Source organism: Stenella coeruleoalba (assembly GCF_951394435.1).
Source record: "Stenella coeruleoalba genome assembly, chromosome: 1".
NCBI classification, from domain to species: Eukaryota; Metazoa; Chordata; class Mammalia; order Artiodactyla; family Delphinidae; genus Stenella; species Stenella coeruleoalba.
This window is the reverse complement of record NC_137169.1, coordinates 171201596-171225861: the sequence shown is the minus strand read 5'-3', so window position 1 is coordinate 171225861 and position 24266 is coordinate 171201596. Positions and strand designations below refer to the sequence as shown.

Sequence of the window (24266 nt, the reverse complement as noted above, 5' to 3'; positions counted from 1 at the left end):
TGTTTACTGGTCATTTTTCTTTTTTGAAGTGAAATTTCCAATTTTCATTTTCCCCTCATTCTTCATATCCACTTGCCAAATCTGTCCATTCTACCACTGAAAGGGGTTTTTCTCCCCACATATTTTGATTTTCATGATGCCAGCCACGAAAGGATCTTTTAAAACTGTGGCCCTAGTCTATTGCTATAGCCTCCAAAACAAACTTTGTACCCTCCAATCTATTACATTAATCTTTCTAGTTAAAGCAAATTCTGGTTATGACATGTTGGAAAAAAATCAATGCCTCAATAATCTTACAACGTATAATTTAGTATGACTTGAAAACCTTTCACATTTGGCTCCTGACTACGTTTATAATTATATTCCTCACTATTTCACTTCATAAATGCAACACACTAACTAGCCTTTTTATCTTGGCTGATGGTGCCTTCTACGTGGAATAACTTCCTACCTTTAACTATCCAAATGATGCTTTCTTTCAAGGCTGGACACAAATGCCTTCTCTCCTGTGGAGTTATGCATACTCAAAAGACAAATAATCTCACCTACCTCCCACTCACATCAACATTTCATCTATACCTTTTCTACAGCAATACACTTTCCATGTTGCACAAATTTTGTGTGATCTTTTTGTTTGTTTTATTTGGCTTATTAGACTCAAGCACTCTTAAGAGGTAAGTGCAATGTCAGTCAAATCCATACTTTTACACAGTGTCTTACACATAGCAACAACCTAACTTAAAAAAAAAAGTTAGTAAGTTCACGCAAACCGATTTCAAAATTGTATATACCTGTTTTTCCTTGTTGAGGGACTCTTCCAAACTAATAACCATTGCACGATACTGTTCCACATTACTAGTGCTTGTTTTGAGTCTTTCCTTCAAGTCATTCACCTGCTCTTCTGCCTGCCTTAGCTGACTCAGAAGGTCATCCACATCTTCTTTGTTGCTAGGCTGACCTAAAAGATTTAACAGCTTTCTTAAAATGAACACGTTAAAAGATATTAGAGATGACTGTTATCAATCCTGACTGTGAAGTTAGGATTAAGGCTGAAATAAGTAGTTAACTACCTAAAAAGTATATTTCAACCCATACTGAATACCAAAATAAAACCAGGTTACTGTTAGTATGTTATTTCTTCAAAAGAACTTTGCTGTTACAAATATTTTTTTAAAAAAAGATACTTAAAAAGAGAATACAAAATATTTCCACTAAACTGAGACAGTTACTTGAAGAAATTACCATTCTTAATTTATTTAAACGTTGTTTATTCCAAAACACTACACCTTAATCATTTAGTGCAATTTTCATTCTAAAATTCATGGAAAAGGAAGAAATTGCAGATTAGAAAGAATGTTTTCATACCATATGATAACAAGAAAGAAGTATTGGATAATTATATATATATACTATATATATCACATATACACATATATACTTATGTTTTAAATTTCTCTTCTATTAAGAAATAAAACCATGTAGAAAATCTGGACACAATGGCTTTGCATTTGAAATAATGTATTGACAAAGAGAAGCAAAACCTAATGAGACAAATCTTTTACCTGTGGCTATCAATGAGCAAAAATTAGAAATGTTGCTCTAAAAGAGACCAAGCCAATCAATTATTTCTGTAAGTGAGCCATATCATTACAAATTCAACAAGTAACCTCATCTCGAAAGGGAGAGTTAAAAATTCAAATATTAACCCTCCACAAGAGAAACATTCTTAAAGTATCAGTAAAATGGTTTCAATAATTGGAAAACTAAGAGCATATCTTGGTCAGCTGCCATATGTACAACTATTCCGAATCTTCCAAGTCTGCAAATTTATTAATTTAAGTGGAAAACTGAGCTTTACTATAGGAACAATAAAGGTTTTTTGTTTTTTAAATCTTTTGCTAGTATCCACAAAGAATAGGCTATTTATCTACAGGATATGTTATAAACCTAAAGAGGTACTTTTTATCAGCCTACTTAATTATTTACCTTTACCAGTTCTCTGTGAGGACTGAGAAGCAAGCTGGACTTCCACATTACTAAGGTGCTGTTTCAATGTAGCAATTTCCTTTTGAGCATTTTTTAACAGTTCTTTTGTGTTAAGATGAAGATTAGTCTCAGTATCCAGCTGTCTCTTTGTATCTAAAAGTTGAACCTATAAGAAAAAATACATTAACCCTACAAACATTTACCTTTAAGTTCTTAAGTAACTAGAGGTTCAAGTTATCTTTTTACAGAACTTTAACACTCTGGCTAAAACAGGGTAACAGAGATGAGATTTACCTCCCCATCTGAAACAACCAAAATCAAAAAAACAAACACCAACCAAAAAACCCCAGACAAAACACATTAGAACAACTGTGATACCTGAGTTAGGAAACAAAAGAGGTGAACCCTACAATTTCCCAACTTATTGATTTAAGAGTGTGCAGGCTAAGGCAAAGGGAAAGGGAAATGAGGCCCACAGGATTCCTGAATTGAGAACATAGAACTGAGAGTAGAAGAAGGCTAGTTTGAATTCATAAGACAATCAGAGAGAAGAGAGCTGCACTGAGTACTGTGATTTGCACAGGATCCCTCTTGAATATTCAGCAAAATTGTGATCAGTGCATGCCTATGAAATTACCCTAGACAGGGTAAAGAATCACCCAAAGAGACTGAATGAAGACTCTCTGGTGCTCAGAGAGAGTTATTAGGAATAAATAATGCCTGTTTCCAGCAGCCTGACTACAAAAGCTCTTAATTCACTGCACACTGGGACTAGTAGTCAGGAAGATACTGGCTTGGTAGCAGTGAATAATTAGTTCTAAACTGAGCACTGCTTTGGGCCTGCCTAATAAATCGTAAAAAATATATTCAATAGAATCAAACTATTTTCAATGAACTTTACTGCATTCCAGAACAAAGTTCAAGATTTATAGAAATACAGAAATATCCAGCACCCAATAGGATAAAACCCAATCAAAAATTACTAAGCATACAAAAAGGCAAGACAAACTTACGAGTCTGTAAGAGATCTCTTCAAAACTATGCTTCAACATGAGATGACAGTTTATCTACACACCAGCTTAATTTTTAAACATAAACATTCTACAGAAATTCAGAACACAGACTCACATCTAGATTTCTAGTAAGTGTATGCCTTTGTTCCACCTCATTTTCCAACTTCTTCTTTAGATGGGATATCTCATGTTCCAGTTTTTCTATCTGGCTACTAAGCCTTTGTTTGGTTTCTGTTTCAGATCGTTCCAATATTCCCTAAGGTAAAAAAAGATTTTTTGTTATACTTAAGAAAAAAGTAAACTCCCCCCCCCCCACCAAAAAGAAAACCCAAAGGCAATAGAAAATTATGGGAATACAACTCATTTCTACATGAAGAGGTTAATATCTAAAACATTTACCAAGAAGGTATTTGACATTATCCATACTAAAACATCTATTTAATAGGGAAAATAAAAACCATATTACCAACGGCCATTCAGATTTCTTGAAGTTTTAAAGACTATAAACCAAAGATTAAATCTTGTACGCAATTAAACTGTACAGGACTCTAAATATAGACCTGAGGATTAAAACTGCCAATTGCATAGCTTCAGTCAGTTTTCTTTAAATGTTTTATTTAGAATATTGACGTCTTAATAAACTTCAAATTCAATGATCATAATGCATGACAAAAATGACATGAATTTTCTCATTAAGAAACCTGAGAAAATACAATGTCAAAATTGTTCAAATATAACTTAATTTTTCTACATGTCCTTTTTTATTTGGTTACCTGAATTGTTTGCAGATTAGTTAGCAGCAAGTTTTGCCCTCTTTGTTCAGCCAACAAAGATTCTCTTTGCTGAGAAAGACGAACTTCTGACAATTTAAGCATTTCCTTTTCCTTTTTCAAATTTTCTGCTCTTACCTTGAGGCAAATACAAGTTAAAGAAAAAATATTGAAAAGCAATGTGTCAAATGTAATAACACAGTTATAAAATTAAAATGATTCTTCATTACTACATATTTCTTAATGTTAGAAACTAACAGTAGAGACTACATCTCTTCACTATATAAGGAAATACAACTCTTAGTTTCATGTATTGAAATATGAAGCAAATATTGGAAATACTAATAGATCAAAGGAAAAAATCTTGCAATTACCACAAATACTTACACTATCTTTGCTCTAACAAATCAGACTTTAAAACAAACAATAAAAAAATCTAAAATGCCAGAGTGTAAGAGGCAAAACTGAAAAATTGTGCTATAGTCATACCTGCATACTATTAAATTATGCAAGTTTAGAATCTAAGCTTGGTTTCTAAGGATCTGTTTGAAAGTGCTGACTGATCTATTTAAACTTTTTTCCCCCATAAAGACTCTGAGTTTCATGGGATATAGGAGGGTTCGCTGAAAATCAATATCCTCAAATATTCATATTTTCAGGATGAGTCAAAAACTATCAATCATAAAACTTACTCCACCAGTTTGAAAAAGTGCTGCTGTCTAGTCTCCACAAAGGAGTGGGTACAAGACAAAAATGAAAGAATATAGCCAACAGAATTAGAAAAGCTAGGTTTTAAGTCCCAACCAACCCATCTCTCATCATGGCCCCAAAACAGGCAAATTACTTAGCTTCTGCGTCTGTTTCTCGATAGGCCAAATGGGGGACAACTGTACCTAGTTCATAAGTAATGATTAAAAAGTTGTAAGAGACAATTTTATAAAAAGTAAAGCATTGTATGAAAATTTATCTTCAAAGAATTTAGAATTTAGTTGAAAGTACTGTCAGTTTCTGATTGACATTTATATTCATCATTCATTTCATCAATTATATTTTATTCATTGAAATTCAGAAATATAATTCAATGCTAATGAAATTTTTATACTGTCCTTTATTAGAAATAAGAATGGATAAAATATTCACCCACTGCCTTTGTTGTAACTAGAGCAACAGTGACTTACAAATTTATTTTGAAATGGAAAATCTGTAAGACAATCTTAGTCTAGACAAACAAACTTCTTTCCCTCTCCAGTTTTATTAGAAACAATCACCCAACTGATCTGATGGACAAGTGGATGCCTGGAAACTATCTGATAAGGACATGTAATTCACAAACCTCAAATATCTACATTACACCAACCAGTAAAAGCAAAGTAATAATTAAAAAACAAGTGTCAAATGCAACTTATAACGCAAGTGAGATGCTGGAAATTGGTCTCACTTCTGCAACAGCTAGCTTTTCATTAGCTCCTCTCAAATCTTGTGTCATTGTGTTGATGATCTGTTCCTGCTTTTGAGTTGCTGCAGTGAGTTTCTGATTTCTCTCGTGTAGGGATGTTATTTCTCGACGATATCCTTCAACATTATCTTGTAGCATTTCATAACTTATATGAAAAAAAAAAATTCCATAAGCAACTGAAGTACTACATCCTAGCTTAGTTCCTTGATTTTCACAAGAACTTAATTTTACATGATTAATAATATGAAAACAGTGGCTTGTGTAATAATGTAAAAATCTCCATTCTTTTTTCTAAATTCCACATTTAGCAGTCAAATTCTAATTCTAATTAAACACAGTATTTCATGCTGAATTAACTTTTTAATCTTACTCATTTACAAGTATTCTAATCATATTCAAAATAATGCCATATAATGTTGATACACGAGACACCCATCACTATACAGTATGCAATTTAAGATATTCACTCATGGTTAGTGATGGATTTTTGCCAGTCCTTTTTTTCTCTCTAAAATTCTTCATGTTATTTTCTTATGTGCTTGAAAGCTTAGAAAATGGCTGGCTAGAACTATCAACATAGGAGAAAAAAAGGTGCTTTTATTGGGATATCAAACTGTTGGAATGTACAGAGACAACTTCTTGTCATATACTTACAAAAACAGTTTGACCATGTAGTATACAAAGAAATAAGTTTTCTCCTAACTTGATAAACTAACAAGTATTCAATGGCTCTGGTAATAACTATGGAATGAAATTTACCATTATTCCTTTGTTAAGTAACCAAGAAAGTGAATTTTCCCAAAATTAACTCGCTAGAGCCTGCTTCTCTTCTACCTAGACTAGAAAAGGCTGAATTTGCTCACAGTTCTCTTATCTTCCTTACTTAAAATAATTAACTCCTATGGAAACAGCATCTTCTTTAATCTCAGGAAGGAAAAATAGCAACATACCTTACATGAACTTCAACTTAACTAAATAACTACCTGGACTCCTTAGCAATATCCAGGAAAATCATTAACCAAAAGTAAAAAATGAACCCCTGTACATCTCATCCTGGATCAGAATCCACCAAAAAAAGTAACACTATTGCAAATTAACACTTGAATTTGATTCAACTGAAAACTAAGTATACCGTTTAGACTTAATTTTTGAAAAGAAAATTTACCGTTTAGAAGCAAAATCTAGCTGGGTAGAAATTTTGGTATTTTGTGATCGCAAATCTGTGACTTGCTCCTGAAGTTTCTCAAGCTGCTCATTCTGCATTTTTTCATTATCTGCCTTTTCTTTTTTGTAGTTCTCAAAAATTTCCTGCAACTAAATATTGGAGAAATTATTAGAAGATGATAGTCCATGTTCTCAAAAAACCTGACCCAAGATAAAGCTGTAAAGGTGGGGTCTTTACCTGTTTAAGGGCAGCCTTGGCTTCTATAGCCTCTGCTGACTCAATTACAGGTACTGGAGTAGGAGTGGAAACAGTCTGTGATGTACTTGAACGTTTTTGAGTTGACACAAGAGAACTATCATCTAAGCTTGAAGCTTCAGAAACGTAAAAAGAATGATGTAACATTTCTTCACAAAATACGTCATTACCAAAAAACAAGCTGACTCATTTAAATGAAATCATAAGATTATAGAAATTATGAGACAAAGAACCTACTAAACAATTTATTAAAGTTATTTATGACTTCTAGTTAAATAAAGGTAATTTTTGCAGATTAAATGTCAAAACATAACCAGAATAAACACTGTAATTCATTGCCTCTCAGATGCATATTTTTCAACAATGATCAGCATTTTTCTTACCTAATATATTTTAGAATTGATGACGTGCTATGATCACTCATATATGGTAGTCAAATTTGAAGTTAGCACTGTTAAAGTAGATACTAGTTATATTGCAAAATCCATTCCCTAATATACATTTCAGAAATATTTCCCCAAAATACTTGGAAACTTTTAAGATACGTATAAAAACGTACCTTGTAAAGGAATGGTAACTCCTGTTGTCTGTGACAACAAAATACGGTACATATCACGCTGACGAACTATGGAATCAACAAGCTGCATTTGATGTCGTCGTGATTCACGGAGTTGTTCCAGTTCAGCGAGGGCGCTCTCAAGTTTGAGCTGAAGCTCAGTTATTCTGCAGGAAAAGAAATCAGTCTATTTCACAGGACTGAGATTGAGAGGCAGTCATAATTTCTATTGCAAATTGACTAAGCATTTTATCGCCTATCATTAAGCACAGTATTTTCATCTCTCTTATCCTTTCTTTCTTCTGCTGCTATTTTAAGAATCACTTTTAAAACCCCCACCATATAGGACACAGACACTCACCAACGTCATCTGAAAAATTTGTTTGCAAAAATTAAACCAATTCCACTGAGTCCAAACTCCAGTCTTCTTACTTTCATAGCCATTCTTCCTCCTCTAGTACCAAAACCATTTTTTCCCAAAAAATTCTTTACTGTAATTCCTTAAATATCTTCTCCATGAAGCCTGGCCTGTTCCCTAAAATCTAGGCTGGGTCTCATACCCTACGCTCCCATGGATAGGCTCATCTATTACAGCACTAATCACACTGAACTAAAATTATCTATTTATTGATCTTATTATCTATTTTATCTATTATCAGTCTCATCCACAAACTGAGGTCCCTGAGAGTAGAATTTTTGTTTTTTTGGGTATTGTTGCTCAGCTGTTTTTTTTCTCCTAAATCACTATATTCCCAATATCCAGCACTGTTAGGGGCACACAAAAGGTTTCAATAAATGTTTGCTGAATAAACCAAAGTAGTCTATTGCTTACTTGGATGAAGTTGTTTCTTGTTCTTCTCTTTCTCTGGTTTCCCCAAGTTCCCGAAGGGCCACTAAGAGACGTTGATTTTGCTGTTGAAGCTCTTCAATGTTTCTGTAAGATACTAGGTGCTGTGATATTACTTCAGATGAACTACTTATATCAGCAGAGCTTACTTCCTCATCACGGATTACATGGTTACCCCTCGCTTCTTCAAGTTCCATTAGAAGCACTCTAATCTAAAAAAGGGTTTTAATATGTTATCAAATAGTATTGGCTTTGATTCTGGAAATGTTTAGAAGAAAAGTAAAAATTTTCAAATGACAATGTTACTTTATGAACACTGTCAACTTAGTATTAAATTATCTTGAAAAACAAAACATCAAGCTTATCATTTTAGATATTAAGGCCTAAATAAAGAAAACCTTAATGGAAAAATTTATTTTTCATTTCTATGGACGTACGTAATGAAAACTACTATTTTTTTAAAAAACAGATTCCAGAAGCATGGTTCCATTTTTCTAAAACAAAGACCAAATAAAACACACAGAAATATATACCCATTTTGTGTGTGTGTGTGCGTGTATGCTTGCACTCGCATGCTTATATATGTATTATGTGGTGGGGCAGAAGGGGAGCATGGAAAATAGATGTTAATTTCATTCATGTGAAATTTTTATCTATGTTTGTGTGTACGTGTGTATACCCACACACAAAAATTAGGGTAAAATATATGAACAAAACAGACCTACATTTCCAAACCTGTTCAGTTAAATAAAAAAGTGGTAGGGTAATGCATTTATAGATGCATATACAAAATGCATGATTTTATTTTAGTAAAAACAAAGAATGTTTACATATGTTTACATATGCTCTTGTGTATCTGTACATATAAGAAGACGTGAAAGAATACACCATTGGTGAAAGAATAACACCATTCTGTTAACTCTGGGACTTGGGCAGGGGAAGAAAACTTTTATTTACCTTTGAATTACTTCATTTATTACAACCAGTACCTTCAATTTGAAAATTTATCAAACACATAAGGAAAAGAGAAGGGGGAGCAGCTACGGGAAAACAATGACTAGGCTGCAATTCTGCTAGAGTGGTTTTCTTAGTTGATGAGAATTTCGTATGTGCTAGTTCTACCTTACATACCTGCAAACAGATTCAAACACTACTAGGCAGTCAGTTCAGGGAAAAAATACAGGAAAAGAAACAAAAAATTCTAACCTGTTGTGAAAGATCTTTTATTTGTACTTCCATTCTTTGATTGTCTCTTTCAAGCACAGATGAATGTTTATTGGCTTTATCTGTGTCCTCCTGCAATCGCTGAATCTCCTTTAAAATGAAAAGTCAAATGAAAATTGTTTTTCCTTCTAAGATCTATATAAATAGCAGTTACACAAACAACAAAAATATTCAGTGCTCAAATACCACAGTAATCAACTTATAAATAAAAAAATTCTATATAATATACTAGCCTCTAAAGAGAAATTTCTTAAAAATAGGAATACATGTATTTCTTAATATCTCAAATATTGCTCATTATAATGTTCATCACTGTACGATAATGATGAGGAATTCCCCCTAAGTTAACTGTGAACTACAATGTTACAGCCACACCAAATTCATAGTGTATTATCAAATGATATCAGAGAAATACTCTCAAAAGCTTCGTTACTAAGACAAAAACAAAGGACTGCATTACAATGATGATCATTATTATACTATCTGGTAATAAATGTTAAAAGTAAAAAATGTTGGGTAAGATGCATAAAAGACTTGGTTTTATTAAAAATGCATCAGGAATTAATTCTAAAGAAGCAGCAGCCAATGTAACAAGGCTGTTAAAAAAAGGAAAGAAATTACAGCATATTGCAGTGCTCTGTAAAGTTTAGCATCACAATATCATTAGGGATTTAGGGGCACAGTTTTAAGGAGCTTGATGTAAGCAAAAAATATCTTTGAAATCTTATGTTTTATCTCAAATTTATACAAAATTTGCTTCTTAATGTACTGTTTTCACATAATAATGTTTTACACACTATTCGAGTGAAAGATGGCTCATATTTTTCCTGGTGTTTAAAGTACCTCTGAGCACAGTGCCCTCAGGGAACATGGATAAACCAATTTCAGTTGACAAAATGAAGCAGGCAAATATTCATGAAAGATGGTAATGACACAAATCTACTGAGTTCAAACTGGGATAAATTAAGATGCCAAGGAAGGAAGTAATTTGGTTATAAAACTCTAAGAATCTAACAAATAAGCACCACAGAATCTAGACTGGACATGATGTATGTTATGGACAGAAGATTCAGCTATGAAAAACATACAGAAATTATCTTTAAAGTCTTCGGCAGTTATGAAAAATGTCTGTGTTTATTACTGTGCCTGTATGTTAGTGATGAATTAACAAATAGGTTTCCCCCACAATGAACAGCTGCTATTATCTAATTTTTAAGCCCCTCTACTTTACTACCTCCTTCAGACAATAAGCTCCAAGCAAAATGCTCACTCTCAACAGTGAGAAAGTCAAGTAGATCCAAAGGACCTCTTTTTAAACCACATCAAAGGGGCAGAGGTGTGTCTAAAACCTAATATTCTGTCAAGGCAAGACTGCTAGACATCATTTGATTTAGGAGAAAGAGAACATTAGACACAATACACCCTGATTTAAACTGACATCTAAATTGTAATAACAACAGCAACAAAATTTAAGGTGAATTAAGGATACAATTTATTTATACAATATATTTATACTCTCAAAAAAAAATTATCAGTTTAGATACAAGTTGATTTAACTGATTTTCCCCAATAAAACTTGCTTAATAAATCTTGAAGATTTCTCAGTAATAACAGTTGTATCCTAAAAACAACATTATCAGCATATAAATACTTTTTAAACCATTACCTATTAAAAAGGAATCTTAAGAGGTAAAGAATATTTACAAACTTCTTTAGTACTTCTAATATGCAAAGGAACAGTAACAAAATAATGTATATAAAGATTTGCCAAATTGTGAAACGATATTTAAAAAAAGGAATTCTTTTCAATGGTAAGTCAAACAATATTATCATTTCTAGACAGAATATCAGAATTGCCTGACAAAAAATGACTATTGCTAAATTTAGAAAGGTTCTATTAACAGAGATTGTTATTTTAATCTGAAGAGTAGCCCAGGGAGATTTGGCTATTTATCATCCACTAGAGAACCCTACAGAAATCATCCCAAATGTCTTAAAAAATGCTAAAGGTTTTCAATGTTAGCTGAATAAAGATAAAACATTTTGCAATTACAGATGTTTATATAATTACCCTATCACTGAAAAAGTGGTTAGCCTTTTAACTTAAATTCTTTAATTCTAAGAAAGAACTACCCTATCTAGTAAATGGTTTCTCATATGTATTTTTTCTACAGTTAAAATTTAGGAATGGAACCAACCTTCATAGCTTGTTCAAGCTTAACAGATAAACTTGCCACAGCTTTCTGGGCACGTTCATACTCCTCACGTTGGCGTTTCAAAATTGGTGCTTTGGCTTCAACTTCTTTCACTATTTCATCTAGATACTTATTAATTCTTTTGTTCTCTAGTTTCTCCAAAAGCAGCTGATCCTGAGTTTCCACATAAGCATTATACAGCTGAAAGAAGAAGAGGGGTCATTTCAAACCTAAGCATAACAGATATACACAGTTTGTCTAGCTTCTTCATAAACATTCATTAGCAATTACACAAGATGGAAATGTTTACTGTATGTTACACAGAACCAGGAACCAAGAAAGCCTTTCCTGGGGACTTCCCTGGTGGCACAGTGGTTAAGACTCCACGCTCCCAAAACAGGGGGCGCAGATTCGATCCCAGGTCCGGGGACCAAGAGTTTGCATGCCACAACTAAGGAGCCCATGAGGCACAACTAAAAACAAACAAACAAAAAAAGTAAGAAAGCTTTCCCTAAAACGATCCGTTAATCACTAGGCAATTTTAAGAATAATTTTTCTGGGGCATAAGTGTCAGAGAGATGTGAACACTTTTGCTGAAGGAAAATAACAAGATTTAATACCATTTTTACCTCAGTTAGCTTCATGCCAGGTTTCACTATCTTAGCTACGGCTGCTGCAGTAGGAGACATGGCTGCAAGCTCTTCTTCAGACAAGATGGCCCCTGAGCCAACACACAGAAATCGAGTATATTTTTGTAAAATTTCAAAGTAAAGCCACTAATATTTCTTACAAGTAAAAGTGATACCTACTGTACATTACATATAAATTCCTATGAAGACTATATAAAATATGACAAGTAACACAATTCTAAAAACCATGCAGTAATTATAGTTAAAACTATTCTGGAAATTGACACACAATTATGTGTGATCAAATGGTACTTATACCTAACAATACAATAAAGATACAGATAAAGTAATGCGGAACTAAAAATAAATAAATTGTAATGCTATAACTTAATGAGTTTCCTACATCACAACATGACAAACACTATTAGTGAAGTTAAGTGAGGACTATGTAGGGAAGTTCTAGTATTTCAAACCTTTAATAAGCATCTATTAATCCATACCTTTACGTTTTGTGGCAGAAAGCAGGTCATTTGCATTCTCTAATTCCTTCTCTAATTTCCTTATTTTCTCAAGCATTTCTTTTTCCATTTGATCTTTAGATTCCTCTACTTCTAGAAGATGATCTTGTATTGCTTTATTGGCTAAAAACATTTTTAGAGACAGAATAATCAAGCACATAATTAAAATCTTTAAGTTACAGAATGTAACAGAATAGTCAGCACACAATATTAAATTCTACAGAGGCTGTGGTTGACAGTTATTACCCACTGGAAGCTCTTGATGTACTTATAATTCCTGAGGTGTCCTGGCCTAGTCAATCTATTTCTCCTTTTGATGTCCCTTTTATAAGAGGGGAAAATAGGGGAACTCAAATTATAAAAAAAGTGGCTCTAAGTGTCTCTTTGGTTTTAATCTGATCTTAGATGTCTAGAACATAGGAAATGCCTGGAAAAGATCATACATAAATAACTTACATTAAAAAAAAGCAGGAATATATGAAATCAAAGACTTTAAAATACATTATAACTTAAAAAGTAAGGCTTATTTATGGATTAAGAGAGTACCCAAACTATAAACCTATATGTATTTATCAAAGGAAACGTTTCAAAAATGGAAGAAAAATTTCCTATTACAATCAGAATATATATATAAGGTTATCAAATGAAAGAAACAGAAAAATGTTAGCTACTTATATTTTCAAATATTTGCTGAAAATAGAATTTAAAATTTCTTGAACTAAGGATCTTTCTTCTATATCAAATTTTGTCCCTAATAAGGTATCTGACCTCCAAATCCAAAAATCTACAGAAGGGTAAAGAAAACAGTACCTTCTATCTAAAAACAAAATAATCTTCCCATAATTGGAAAGTCTTACCTTCTCCAGCTTCCTTCAAAAGTTTGTGTAATTCATCCACTGCTCGGGTCAGTTCATTGCTCTTTGCCTCTGAATCATCAGCAGCACTCTAAAATTTAATCTTAAAAAAGTTACCCAACATCCAATAATGCAACATTAGGACACTAAAGCATATGGTACGGTACCTACCTTGTAAAGATTAGAGAGTTTTATGTGAGCATTTAATTCATTGTGGAATTTCTCTTCCATACTGGCCTGCTGTTCCTTGGCCTGAGGGGGAAAAAAAAAGCCAACACCAAAAACCAAATTAGAACAGTCTGATTTGAACTGAATTTAGAATGCTTATCAAATGCCAAGATAAAAAATTCAGTTTTGAAAGTAAAGAGATGAAGACTAAAACACTAAAATTAAAATCAGTTGTCATTATAGAGATAAATTATCTTAAGGATAACATGTTAATGATATTTTTATCTTAAAGTAGGATATTTAAATGTCATTAAAATTAACCATACTCGTTTTTAGACAGTACTTTGGATACAGTATGTAACTGATTCTAGCAATTTTAGCCTAGTTACATCCTATGAAAGTGCCCTGGCCATTTTGTGGTGCCAGGAATGGTTCAAAATATGAAATCATTTTATAAATTAATAGCTTCCTAAGTGTTACAATATTTTTGTAAAAGAGACATTTTAAACTGGTCAACTACACCTCTTTCAGTTTGGTCAACAGATCCTCTACATGCTTTTGAAGATTCTCATTTGATGTTTTCAAGCCATTCATCTGTTCTTCCATTCTAGAAACCTAGAAACAAAGAAGTAGAGTTGGTTGCGGGGAAGGATGTTGTATTAACTGAAATTAATTTGGTATAAAGCTGCCAAGTACCAGGACTGAGTGAGCCAGAGCCCCCTAATCAGCTGCTACTTTAACCCTGTCCCGTCTGGGTGGGGAACAGACGCCCGCAGGCTACCTACACGCAGAGGTGGGTCCAAATCCAAAGCTGAACCCCAGGAGCTGTGCGAACAAAGAAGAGAAAGGGAAATTTCTCCCAGCAGCCTCAGGAGCAGCGGATTAAAGCTCCACAATCAACTTGATGTACCCTGCATCTGTGGAATACCTGAATGGACAACGAATCATCCCAAAATTGAGGCAGTGGACATTGAGAGTAATTGTAGACTTGGGGTTTGCTTTCTGCATCTAATTTGTTTCTGGTTTTATGTTTATCTTAGTTTAATATTTAGAACTTATTATCACTGGTAGATTTGTTTACTGATTTGGTTGCCCTCTCCCTTTTTTTTTTGTATATATATATTTTTCCTTTTTCTCTTCTTGTGAGTGTGTGTGTATGCTTCTTTTGTGATTTTGTCTGTATAGCTTTGCTTTTGCCATTTATCCTAGGGTTCTGTCTATTTTCTTTCTTTTTTTTTTTTGGTATAGTTTTTAGCACTTGTTATCATTGGTGGATTTGTTTATTGGTTTCATTGCTCTCTTCTTTCTTTCCTTTTTTATTTTTTACTTTCAGTATTTTTTTTTGTTATTTATCTTAATAACTTAATTTAATTTAATTAATTTATTTTTCTTTCTTTCTTCCTTTCTTTTTTTTTTCCTCCCTTTTCTTCTGAGCTGTGTGGATGACAGGGTCTTGGTGCTCCGGCCGGTGTCAAGCGTGAGCCTCTGAGGTGGGAGAACCGAGTTCAGAACATTGGTCCACCAGAGACCTCCCGGCCCCACGTAATATCAAATGGTGAAAGCTCTCCCAGAGATCTCCATCTCAGTGCTAAGACCCAGCTCCACTCAACAAATAGCAAGCTCCAGTGCTGGACACCCCATGCCAAACAACTAGTAAGAAAGGAACACAACGCCACCCATTAGCAGAGAGGCTGACTAAAATCATAATAAGCTCACAGACACCCCAAAACATACCACCAGATGCAGTCCTGCCCACCAGAAAGACAAGATCCAGCCTCATCCACCAGAACACAGACACCAGTCCACTCCACCAGGAAGCCCACACAACCTAAAGAACCAACGTTACACACTAGGGGCAGACACGAAAAACAACAGGAATTACAAACCTGCAGCTTGCGAAAAGGACACCACAAACACAGTAGGTTAAGCAAAATGAGAAGACAGAGAAACACAGGGTAGATGACGGAGCAAGCAAAACCCACCAGACCAAACAAATGAAGAGGAAATAGGCAGTCTACCTGAAAAAGAATTCACAGTAATGTTAGTAAAGATGATCCAAAATCTTGGAAATAGAATGAAGAAAATACAAGAAACGTTTCACAAGGACCAAGAAGAACTAAAGAGCAAACAATGATGAACAACACAATAAATGAAATTTAAAATTCTCTATAAGGAATCAATAGCAGAATAACTGCGGCAGAAGAACAGATAAGTGACCTGGAAGATAAAATAGAGGAAATAACTACTGCAGAGCAGAATAAAGAAAACAATGAAAAGAATTGAGGACAGTCTCAGAGACCTATGGGACAACATGAAATTCATCAACATTCAAATTATAGGAGTCCCAGAAGAAGAAGAGATAAAGAAAGGGACTGAGAAAATATTTAAAGAGATGATAGTTGAAAACTGCCCTAACATGGGAAAGGAAATACTGAATAAACTCCAGGAAGCCAGAGAGTTCCATAAAGGATAAATCCAAAGAGAATCACGCCAAGACACATACTAATCAAACTATCAAAAACTAAATACAAAGAAAAAATATTAAAAGCAGCAAGGGAAAAGCAACAAATAACATACAAGGGAATCTCCATAAGGTTAACAGCTGATTTCTCAGCAGAAACTCTGCAAACCAAAAGGTGTGGCAGAATCTATTTAAAGTGACAAATCGGAAAAAACTACAATCAAGATTACCCTACCCAGCAAGGATCTCATTCAGATTCAACAGAGAAATTAAAACCTTTACAGACAAGCAAAAGCTAAGCGAATTCAGCACCACCAAACCAGCTTTAAAACAAATGCTAAAGGAACTTCTATAGGCAGGAAACACAAAAAAAGGAAAAGACCTACAAAACAAACCCAAAACAATTAAGAAAATGGTAACAGAAACATACATATCGATAATTACCTTAAATGTAAATGGATTAAATGCTCCAACCATAAGACACAGACTGGCTGAATGGATACAGAAACAAAACCAGTATATATGCTGTCTACAAGAGACCCACTTCAGACCTAGGGACACATACAGACTGAAAGTGAGGGGATGGAAAAAGATATTCCATGCAAATGGAAATCAAAAGAAAGCGGGAGTAGCAATTCCAATATCACACAAAATAGACTTAAAAATAAAGCCTATTATAGGAGACATAGAAGGGCACTACATAATGATGAAGGGATCAACCCAAGAAGATATAACAATTGTAAATATTTATGCACCCAACATAGGAACACGTACATACATAAGGCAAATGCTAACAGCCATAGAAGGGGAAATTGACAGTAACAGAATCATGGTAGGGGACATTAACACCCCACTTTCACCAACGGACAGATCATCTAAGATGAAAATAAATAAGGAAACACAAGCTTTAAATGATACATTAAATAAGATGGACTTAATTGATATTTATAGGACATTCCATCCAAAAACAACAGAATACACTTTCTTCTCAAGTGCTCATGGAACATTCTCCAGGATAGATCATATATTCGGTCACAAAGCAAGCCTTGGTAAATTTAAGAAAACTGAAATCATATCAAGTATCGTTTCCGACCACATGCTATGAGACTACGTATCAATTATAGAAAAAAAATCTGTTAAAAATACAAACACATGGAGGCTAAACAATACACTGCTAAATAACTAAGATATCACTGAGGAAATCAAAAAATACCTAGAAACAAATGACAATGAAAACATGACGACCCAAAACCTATGGCATGCAGCAAAAGCAGTTGTTAGAGGGAAGTTTATAGCAATACAATCCTCCCTCAAGAAACAAGAAACATCTCAAATAAACAACCTAACCTTGCACCAAAAGCAATTAGAGAAAGAAGAACAAAACAATGCCAAAGTGAGCAGAAGGAAAGAAATCATAAAGATCAGATCAGAAATAAATGAAGGAAATGATAGCAAAGATCAATAAAACTAAACTCTGGTTCTTTGAGAAGATAAAAAAAATTGATAACCATTAGCCAGACTCATCAAGATGAAAAGGGAGAAAACTCAATAGAATCAGAAATGAAAAAGGAGAAGTAACAACTGAAACTGCAGAAATACAATGGATCATGAGAGATTATTATAAGCAACTATATGCCAATAAAATGCACAATCTGGAAGAAATGGAAAAATTCTCAGAAAAGCATAACCTTCTGAGCCTGAACTAGGAAGAAACAGAAAATATGAATGGACCAATCACAAGCACTGAAATTGAAACTGTGATTAAAAATCTTCCAGCAAACAAAAGCCTGAACTAGGAAGAAACAGAAAATATGAACGGACCAATCACAAGCACTGAAATTGAAACTGTGATTAAAAATCTTCCAGCAAACAAAAGCAAACAAAAACAAAAAAAACAAAAAACAAAAAACCAGATAACTTCACAGGTGAATTCTATCAAACATTTAGAGAAGAGCTAACACCTATCCTTCTCAAACTCTTCCAAAATACAGCAGTGGGAGGAACACTACCAAACTTATTCTATGAGGCCGTCATCACCCTGATGTCAAAACCAGACAAAGATGTCACAAAAAGAGAAAACTACAGGCCAACATCACTGATGAACACAGACGTAAAAATCCTCAACAAAACACTAGCAAACAGAATGCAACAGCACATTAAAAGGATCATACACCGTGATCAAGCTCGGTTTATTGCAGGAATGCAAGGATCCTTCAATATACGTAAATCAATCAATATGATACACCACATTAACAAACTGAAGGAGAAAAGCCATATGATCATCTAACTAGATGCAGAAAAAAAACAAAATTAATAAAATTACAAAAACAAAAACAAAAACAAAATTAACACCCATTTATGATTAAAAAAACCTCCAAAAAGCAGACAGAGAGGGAACTTACCTCAATAAAACAAAGGCCATATATGAGAAACCCACAGCCAACATCATCCTCAATGGTGAAAAACTGAAACCATTTCCACTAAGATCAGGAACAAGCAAGGTTGCCCACTCTCACCACTATTATTCAACATAGTTTTGGAAGTTTTAGCCACAGCAATCAGAAGAAAAAGAAATAAAAGGAATCCAAATCGGAAGAGAAGAAGTAAAGGTGTCACTGTTTGCAGATGACATGATACTATACATAGAGAATCCTAAAGGTGCTAGCAGAAAACTACTAGAGTTAACTAATGAATTTGGTAAATTAGCAGAATACAAAATTAATGCAAAGAAATCTCTTGCATTCCTATGCTAATGATGAAAACTCTGCAAGAGAAATTAAGGAAACATTCCCATTTACCATTGCGACAAAAACAATAAAATACCTAGGAATAAACATACCTAAGGAGACAAAAGACCTGTATGCAGCAAACTATAAGACACCGAAGAAAGAAATTAAAGATGATACAAACAGATGGAGAGATATATCATGTTCTTGGACTGGAAGAATCAACACTGTGAAAATAACAATACCACCCAAAGCTATCTACAGATTCAATGCAATCCCTATCAAACTACCAGTGGCATTTTTCACAGAACTAGAACAAAAAAATTCACAATTTGTATGGAAACACAAAAGACCCTGATAGCCAAAGCAATCGTGTGAAAGAACAACGGAGCTAGAGGAATCAGGCTCTGTGACTTCAGACTATAATACAAAGCTACAGTAATCAAGACAGTATGGTAGTGGCACAAAAAGAGAAATACAGATCAATGGAACAGGATAGAAAGCCCAGAGATAAACCCACGCACGTATGGTCACCTTATCTTTGATAAAGGAGGCAAGAATATAATGGAGAAAAGACAGCCCCTTCAATAAGTGGTGCTGGGAAAACTAGACAGCTACATGTAAAGGAATGAAATTAGAACACTCCCTAACACCATACACAAAAATAAACTCAAAATGGATTGGAAACCTAAATGTAAGGCCAGACACTATCAAACTCTTAGAGGAAACCATAGGCAGAACGCTCTATGACATAAATCACAGCAAGATCCCTTTTGACCCACCTCTTAGAGAAATGGAAATAAAAACAAAAATAAACAAATGGGACCTAATGAAACTTCAAAGCTTTTGCACAGCAAAGGAAACCACAAACAAGACCAAAAGACAACCCTCAGAATGGGAGAAAATATCTGCAAACGAAGAAATGGACAAATGATTAATCTCCAAAATACACAAGCAGCTCATGCAGCTCAATATTAATAAAACAAACAACCCAATCCAAAAATGGGCAGAAGACCTAAATAGACATTTCTCCAAAGAAGATATACAGATTGCCAACACACACATGAAAGGATGCTCAAGATCACTAATCGTTAGAGAAATGCATATCAAAACTACAATGAGATATCATCTCACACCAGTCAGAATGGCCACCATCAAAAAATCTACAAACAATAAATGCTGGAGAGGGTGTGGAGAAAAGGGAATCCTGTTGCACTGTTGGTGGGAATGTAAACTGATACAGCCACTATGGAGAACAGTATGGAGGTTTCTGAAAAAACTAAAAATAGAACTAACATATGACCCTGAAATCCCACTACTGGGCATATACCCTGAGAAAACCATAATTCAAAAAGAATCATGTACTACAATGTTCATTGCAGCTCTATTTACAGTAGCCAGGACATGGAAGCAACCTAAGTGTCCATCGACAGATGAATGGATAAAGAAGATGTGGCACATATATACAATGGAATATTACTCAGCCATATAAAGAAATGAAACTGAGTTATTTCTAGTAAGGTGGATGGACCTAGAGTCAGTCATACAGAGTGAAGCAAGTGAGAAAGAAAAAAACAAATACCGTATGCTAAAACATATATATGGAATCTAAAAAAAAAAAAAGAAAATATGGTTCTGAAGAACCTAAGCGCAGGACAGGAATAAAGACGCAGATGTAGAAAATGGACTTGAGGACACGGGGAGGGGGAGGGTAAGCTGGGAGAAAGTGAGAGAGTGGCATGGATATATATACACTACCAAATGTAAAATAGATAGCTAGTGGGAAGCAGGCGCGTAACACAGGGAGATCAGCTTGGTGTTTTGTGACCACCTAGACGGGTGGGATAGGGAGGGTGGGAGGGAGACACAAGAGGGAGGAGATATGGGGATATGTGTATACGTATAGCTGATACACTCTGTTATACAGCAGAAACTAACACACAATTATAAAGCAATTATACTCCAATAAAGATGTTAAAAATAAATAAATAAAGTTTAGCTGCCAAGTAAAAGCAAAATAATCCCCCACACCCAAAAAAGCATTTTACATAAAATATGAATGTTTAAGAAAATGAAAAATAGCTCACAGAACAACATGTTTAGTTTTAGCTCAGAGAAACTCACCACCACTTCTTAAACATGTGTCTTAGGAAGGACACACCATAAGACAGTAGATAGTATGAAAATTCATCCAAGGATATGTAAGTTCTTTATTTAAATGCAAGTCAGAAAGAGAAAACAAATATTTATATTAACGCATACATGTAGAATCTAGAAAAATAGTACCGATGAACCTATATCCAGGGCAGGAATGTAGAGAATGGATATGTGGACACAGTGGGGGAAGCGGAGGGTGGATGAACTGGGAGATTAGGTTTGACATAAATACACTACCATGTGTAAAAAAGAGAGCTAGTGGCAACCTGCTGTATAGCTCAGGGAACTCAGCTCAGTGCTCTGTGATAATCTAGATGGGTGGGATGGGGGATGGGAGGGAGGTCCAAGAGGAAATATGTATACATATAGCTGATTCACTTCATTGTACAGTAGAAACTAACACAGCATTGTAAATCAATTATAATCTGATAAAAAAAAATGTAACTGGTTAATTTCCTAGGCCAAATGTTTATGAGTTATGTCCTTCACATTGACCCCTAATCTTACAATATATTTAATTTGGTACTCCACTGAATAAATTTGTATAAGCTGGCACACAAATGTAAACTGTAACTAACATAAAGATACAATTTTACTAAATTACCTCCTCTTTTTTGTTTTCAAGATTACATTTAAGCTCAAGAATTTCATTTCCTTTATCTCTTCCGAGAGCCAGAAGTTCATCAGTTTTGGTCTTCAACTCTGTATTCAGCCAAGTATTCTGATTATGTAACAACTCCTTTTCTTGCTCCAAGCGTTTTTCTCGATACTAAGGAAATCCAAGAAAAAAAGGTTTACAGTTAAATATAGTATATGGTTATTCAAAAGATTTTGTGTATAGCTAAGGTACACAAGCAGAACTTTTACAACAGAAATAAGTATTTGCATGGACTCTTAACAGAAAAGAGAATCAGGTAAGAACAATATGAAACAAACATCATATAAGCAAAACAGTTCAATTAAAATTGTCTTAAAACTTAATTCCTTGATATTAAAAAAAAATAGCTTTTAATTCATTTATAGATAACTTGCTTATATTTAAAATTTAATTTAGGTGAGTTTTAATCAAAAGTTGTATTCTATGCATTAGAAATTGTTTGTTTCTCACCTTAACAGAAACATCAGAAGCTTGCAGTTCATCGAATTTTAACTGAAGCTCACCCTTTGTTGCATTGCTTTCTTTAAGTTTTTCACTTAGACGTTTAACATCCTCTAGAAAGGTCAGAAGAGAATGTGAAAATGACTAATGAATGGTCAGAGGAACCAAACATCAAAAATGCATCTCTAGGAATACAAACATTTATATAAGTAGTTCTCAACTCTTCTATTTTAACTTGTTTCTGCCATACTTAATCACAAATTTAATTTTAACAAATAGATGATGAAGTCAAATTCATGCATCCAACCAAGCATGTAAATTATACTGGTTATCTTATTTTAAATGCAGTATCTAAAGCTAAATATACAATATTAACATTAATTCCCTCATATTAACCAAAAGTCTATTAAAATTTCACAAATTAGCCATTTCTTAAGTTAAAAAGCAATGATACATATTAAAACCTTACATTCAAAACAGCAGGAATATACATACTTAATTATTTTTGTATTCCTTACATGAAGGTTTTTATGAAAAAATTTAATTTTACTTACCCACTAGCTGATCAAAATCATCAACAAATACTTTGAATTAATTTTTCTGAGAATAGTTACTAATTGACTATTATTGTACAGTAACATAAGTATTTGAAAATTCTTCCTTCAGTAGAAATAAAAATTCTGAAAAATCTTATAAAAAGGAACCAAAGGGAACTGGATACCACTAAACTGCTTAAGAGTCACATTCACTTGAATACATCAACTGTATTACATATTATATTCTATATCTAAATATCTTATATTCTTGCTTCCTAATTCTTTCAGCCTGTGCTTTTAAATACGGGCTCTCCTTTTAGGTTCTTATATTGAATGCTTGTGGACAGCTTATACCAGCAAGTGCGTCTGTATCAAAAGGAGTTCAGCCTCTACAACTGAACATCTGAACAGTTTCCAATTTGATACTATAAATAATACTGTAGTTCATAAACCTTGGTCCAAATTCCTTCAGATGTTTTTCATTTGTGTACTTGTCTATAGACACCTCTTTAAGGGCTCAGAATGATCTAGAGATAAATGAGTAGGAGAAACAACAGGATATTACTCTGAACTCTATTCTGAGCTATGACAAACACCAGCTAATAGAAATGGACTGGGGATTAAATCTTAGCACTGTTAGAAGAGAAAGAAAAGAGTGAAGTTAGAGACTAAGGTCCTTTTTCATACCTGTTAAATATTCAAGTTCTTGAGATAGTCTCTCATTGGTTCTAATTAAGTCTCTTTTCTCAGCTTCTAATTCTTCCTTTGTCCTTGTAAACTGGCTCTGTCATATAAAGGAGTTAGCATAAAACATTTAAATAAGAAAATCAAGTTGATCAGATATATAGAAATGAACATGGAATTGGCACCTTAGTTAACATTAGCAGTGGTTTAAAAATGGTTGGTTTTCTTACTTATGGCTTATACATAAAAATGTTTAAAAACTACCCATAATCTCAACACTTCTGTTCATATTTTGGGTTTTTAAAAATTATTCTTCCTAGACTCACAAAAAAATTTCCCATGTCACTTTTTAATCACTTGAAAGTGTCATATAATTATATAATTACTTCAACAAGCCTTTATAAGAAACTTAATTTACTTCTAATTTTTGCTGTTATAAAACAAAACTTTAATGAATATCACTGCACCTTGGCTCAAATTATTTCTCAAGAAAGATCCCCAGAAACAGAATTATTTAAAACTCTTAATATATTTTGTCAAATTGCTTTGCAGCAAGACAACGGCAATTTATAGGCTTTTCTTGAAGTCATAATTGCCAATCTGAAGCCACTTATGCCAGAAGTGAAGATTATGCTTTTAAAAAAAAAAAAAAAGGAGAAACAAAAAAATCAGTGTTAACATGGGGAGGTGAAAAATAATTACATTGTTGCATTATCTGCATTTTTCTGATTACAAGTGAAGTAGAATAATATTTCATATTGCTATTGGCTATTTGTACAGCTTCCTGTCTGGTTTTAAAAACCTTTGCCCATTTCCCCCTTTGAATAATTTTTCTTATAATTTGAAAGTGGTCATGTATTAAGGATATATATAGTCATATTTTTATTGAGAAAATACTTTCTATGATTTATTTGCTTTTTAATTCTTTTTTTTTTTTAACATCTTTATTGGGGTATAATTGCTTTAC

General features: G+C 33.6%; 1 protein-coding gene across 4 annotated transcripts in view; it reads right to left on the bottom strand.

Moving 5' to 3' along the window:
* Positions 1–24266, bottom strand: part of TPR (translocated promoter region, nuclear basket protein) — a 65326-nt gene that overhangs the window by 35652 nt on the left and 5408 nt on the right. For all 4 annotated transcript variants that reach the window (XR_013829007.1, XM_079925916.1, XM_079925917.1 and 1 more), the window contains exons 5-23: positions 23303–23399; positions 22089–22192; positions 21585–21749; positions 14159–14251; positions 13640–13720; positions 13472–13559; positions 12597–12737; positions 12097–12188; positions 11471–11668; positions 9255–9362; positions 8034–8260; positions 7205–7368; positions 6628–6761; positions 6391–6539; positions 5208–5370; positions 3773–3907; positions 3115–3255; positions 1987–2152; positions 792–958 (exon numbers count right to left, since the gene is read on the bottom strand). Coding sequence is in view for 3 of the 4 variants with exons in the window: in XM_079925916.1 (XP_079782042.1) it covers positions 792–958; positions 1987–2152; positions 3115–3255; positions 3773–3907; positions 5208–5370; positions 6391–6539; positions 6628–6761; positions 7205–7368; positions 8034–8260; positions 9255–9362; positions 11471–11668; positions 12097–12188; positions 12597–12737; positions 13472–13559; positions 13640–13720; positions 14159–14251; positions 21585–21749; positions 22089–22192; positions 23303–23399 (2613 nt within the window). In the remaining variant the exon portion in view is untranslated. The remainder of the gene's footprint in view (positions 1–791; positions 959–1986; positions 2153–3114; positions 3256–3772; positions 3908–5207; positions 5371–6390; positions 6540–6627; positions 6762–7204; positions 7369–8033; positions 8261–9254; positions 9363–11470; positions 11669–12096; positions 12189–12596; positions 12738–13471; positions 13560–13639; positions 13721–14158; positions 14252–21584; positions 21750–22088; positions 22193–23302; positions 23400–24266) is intronic.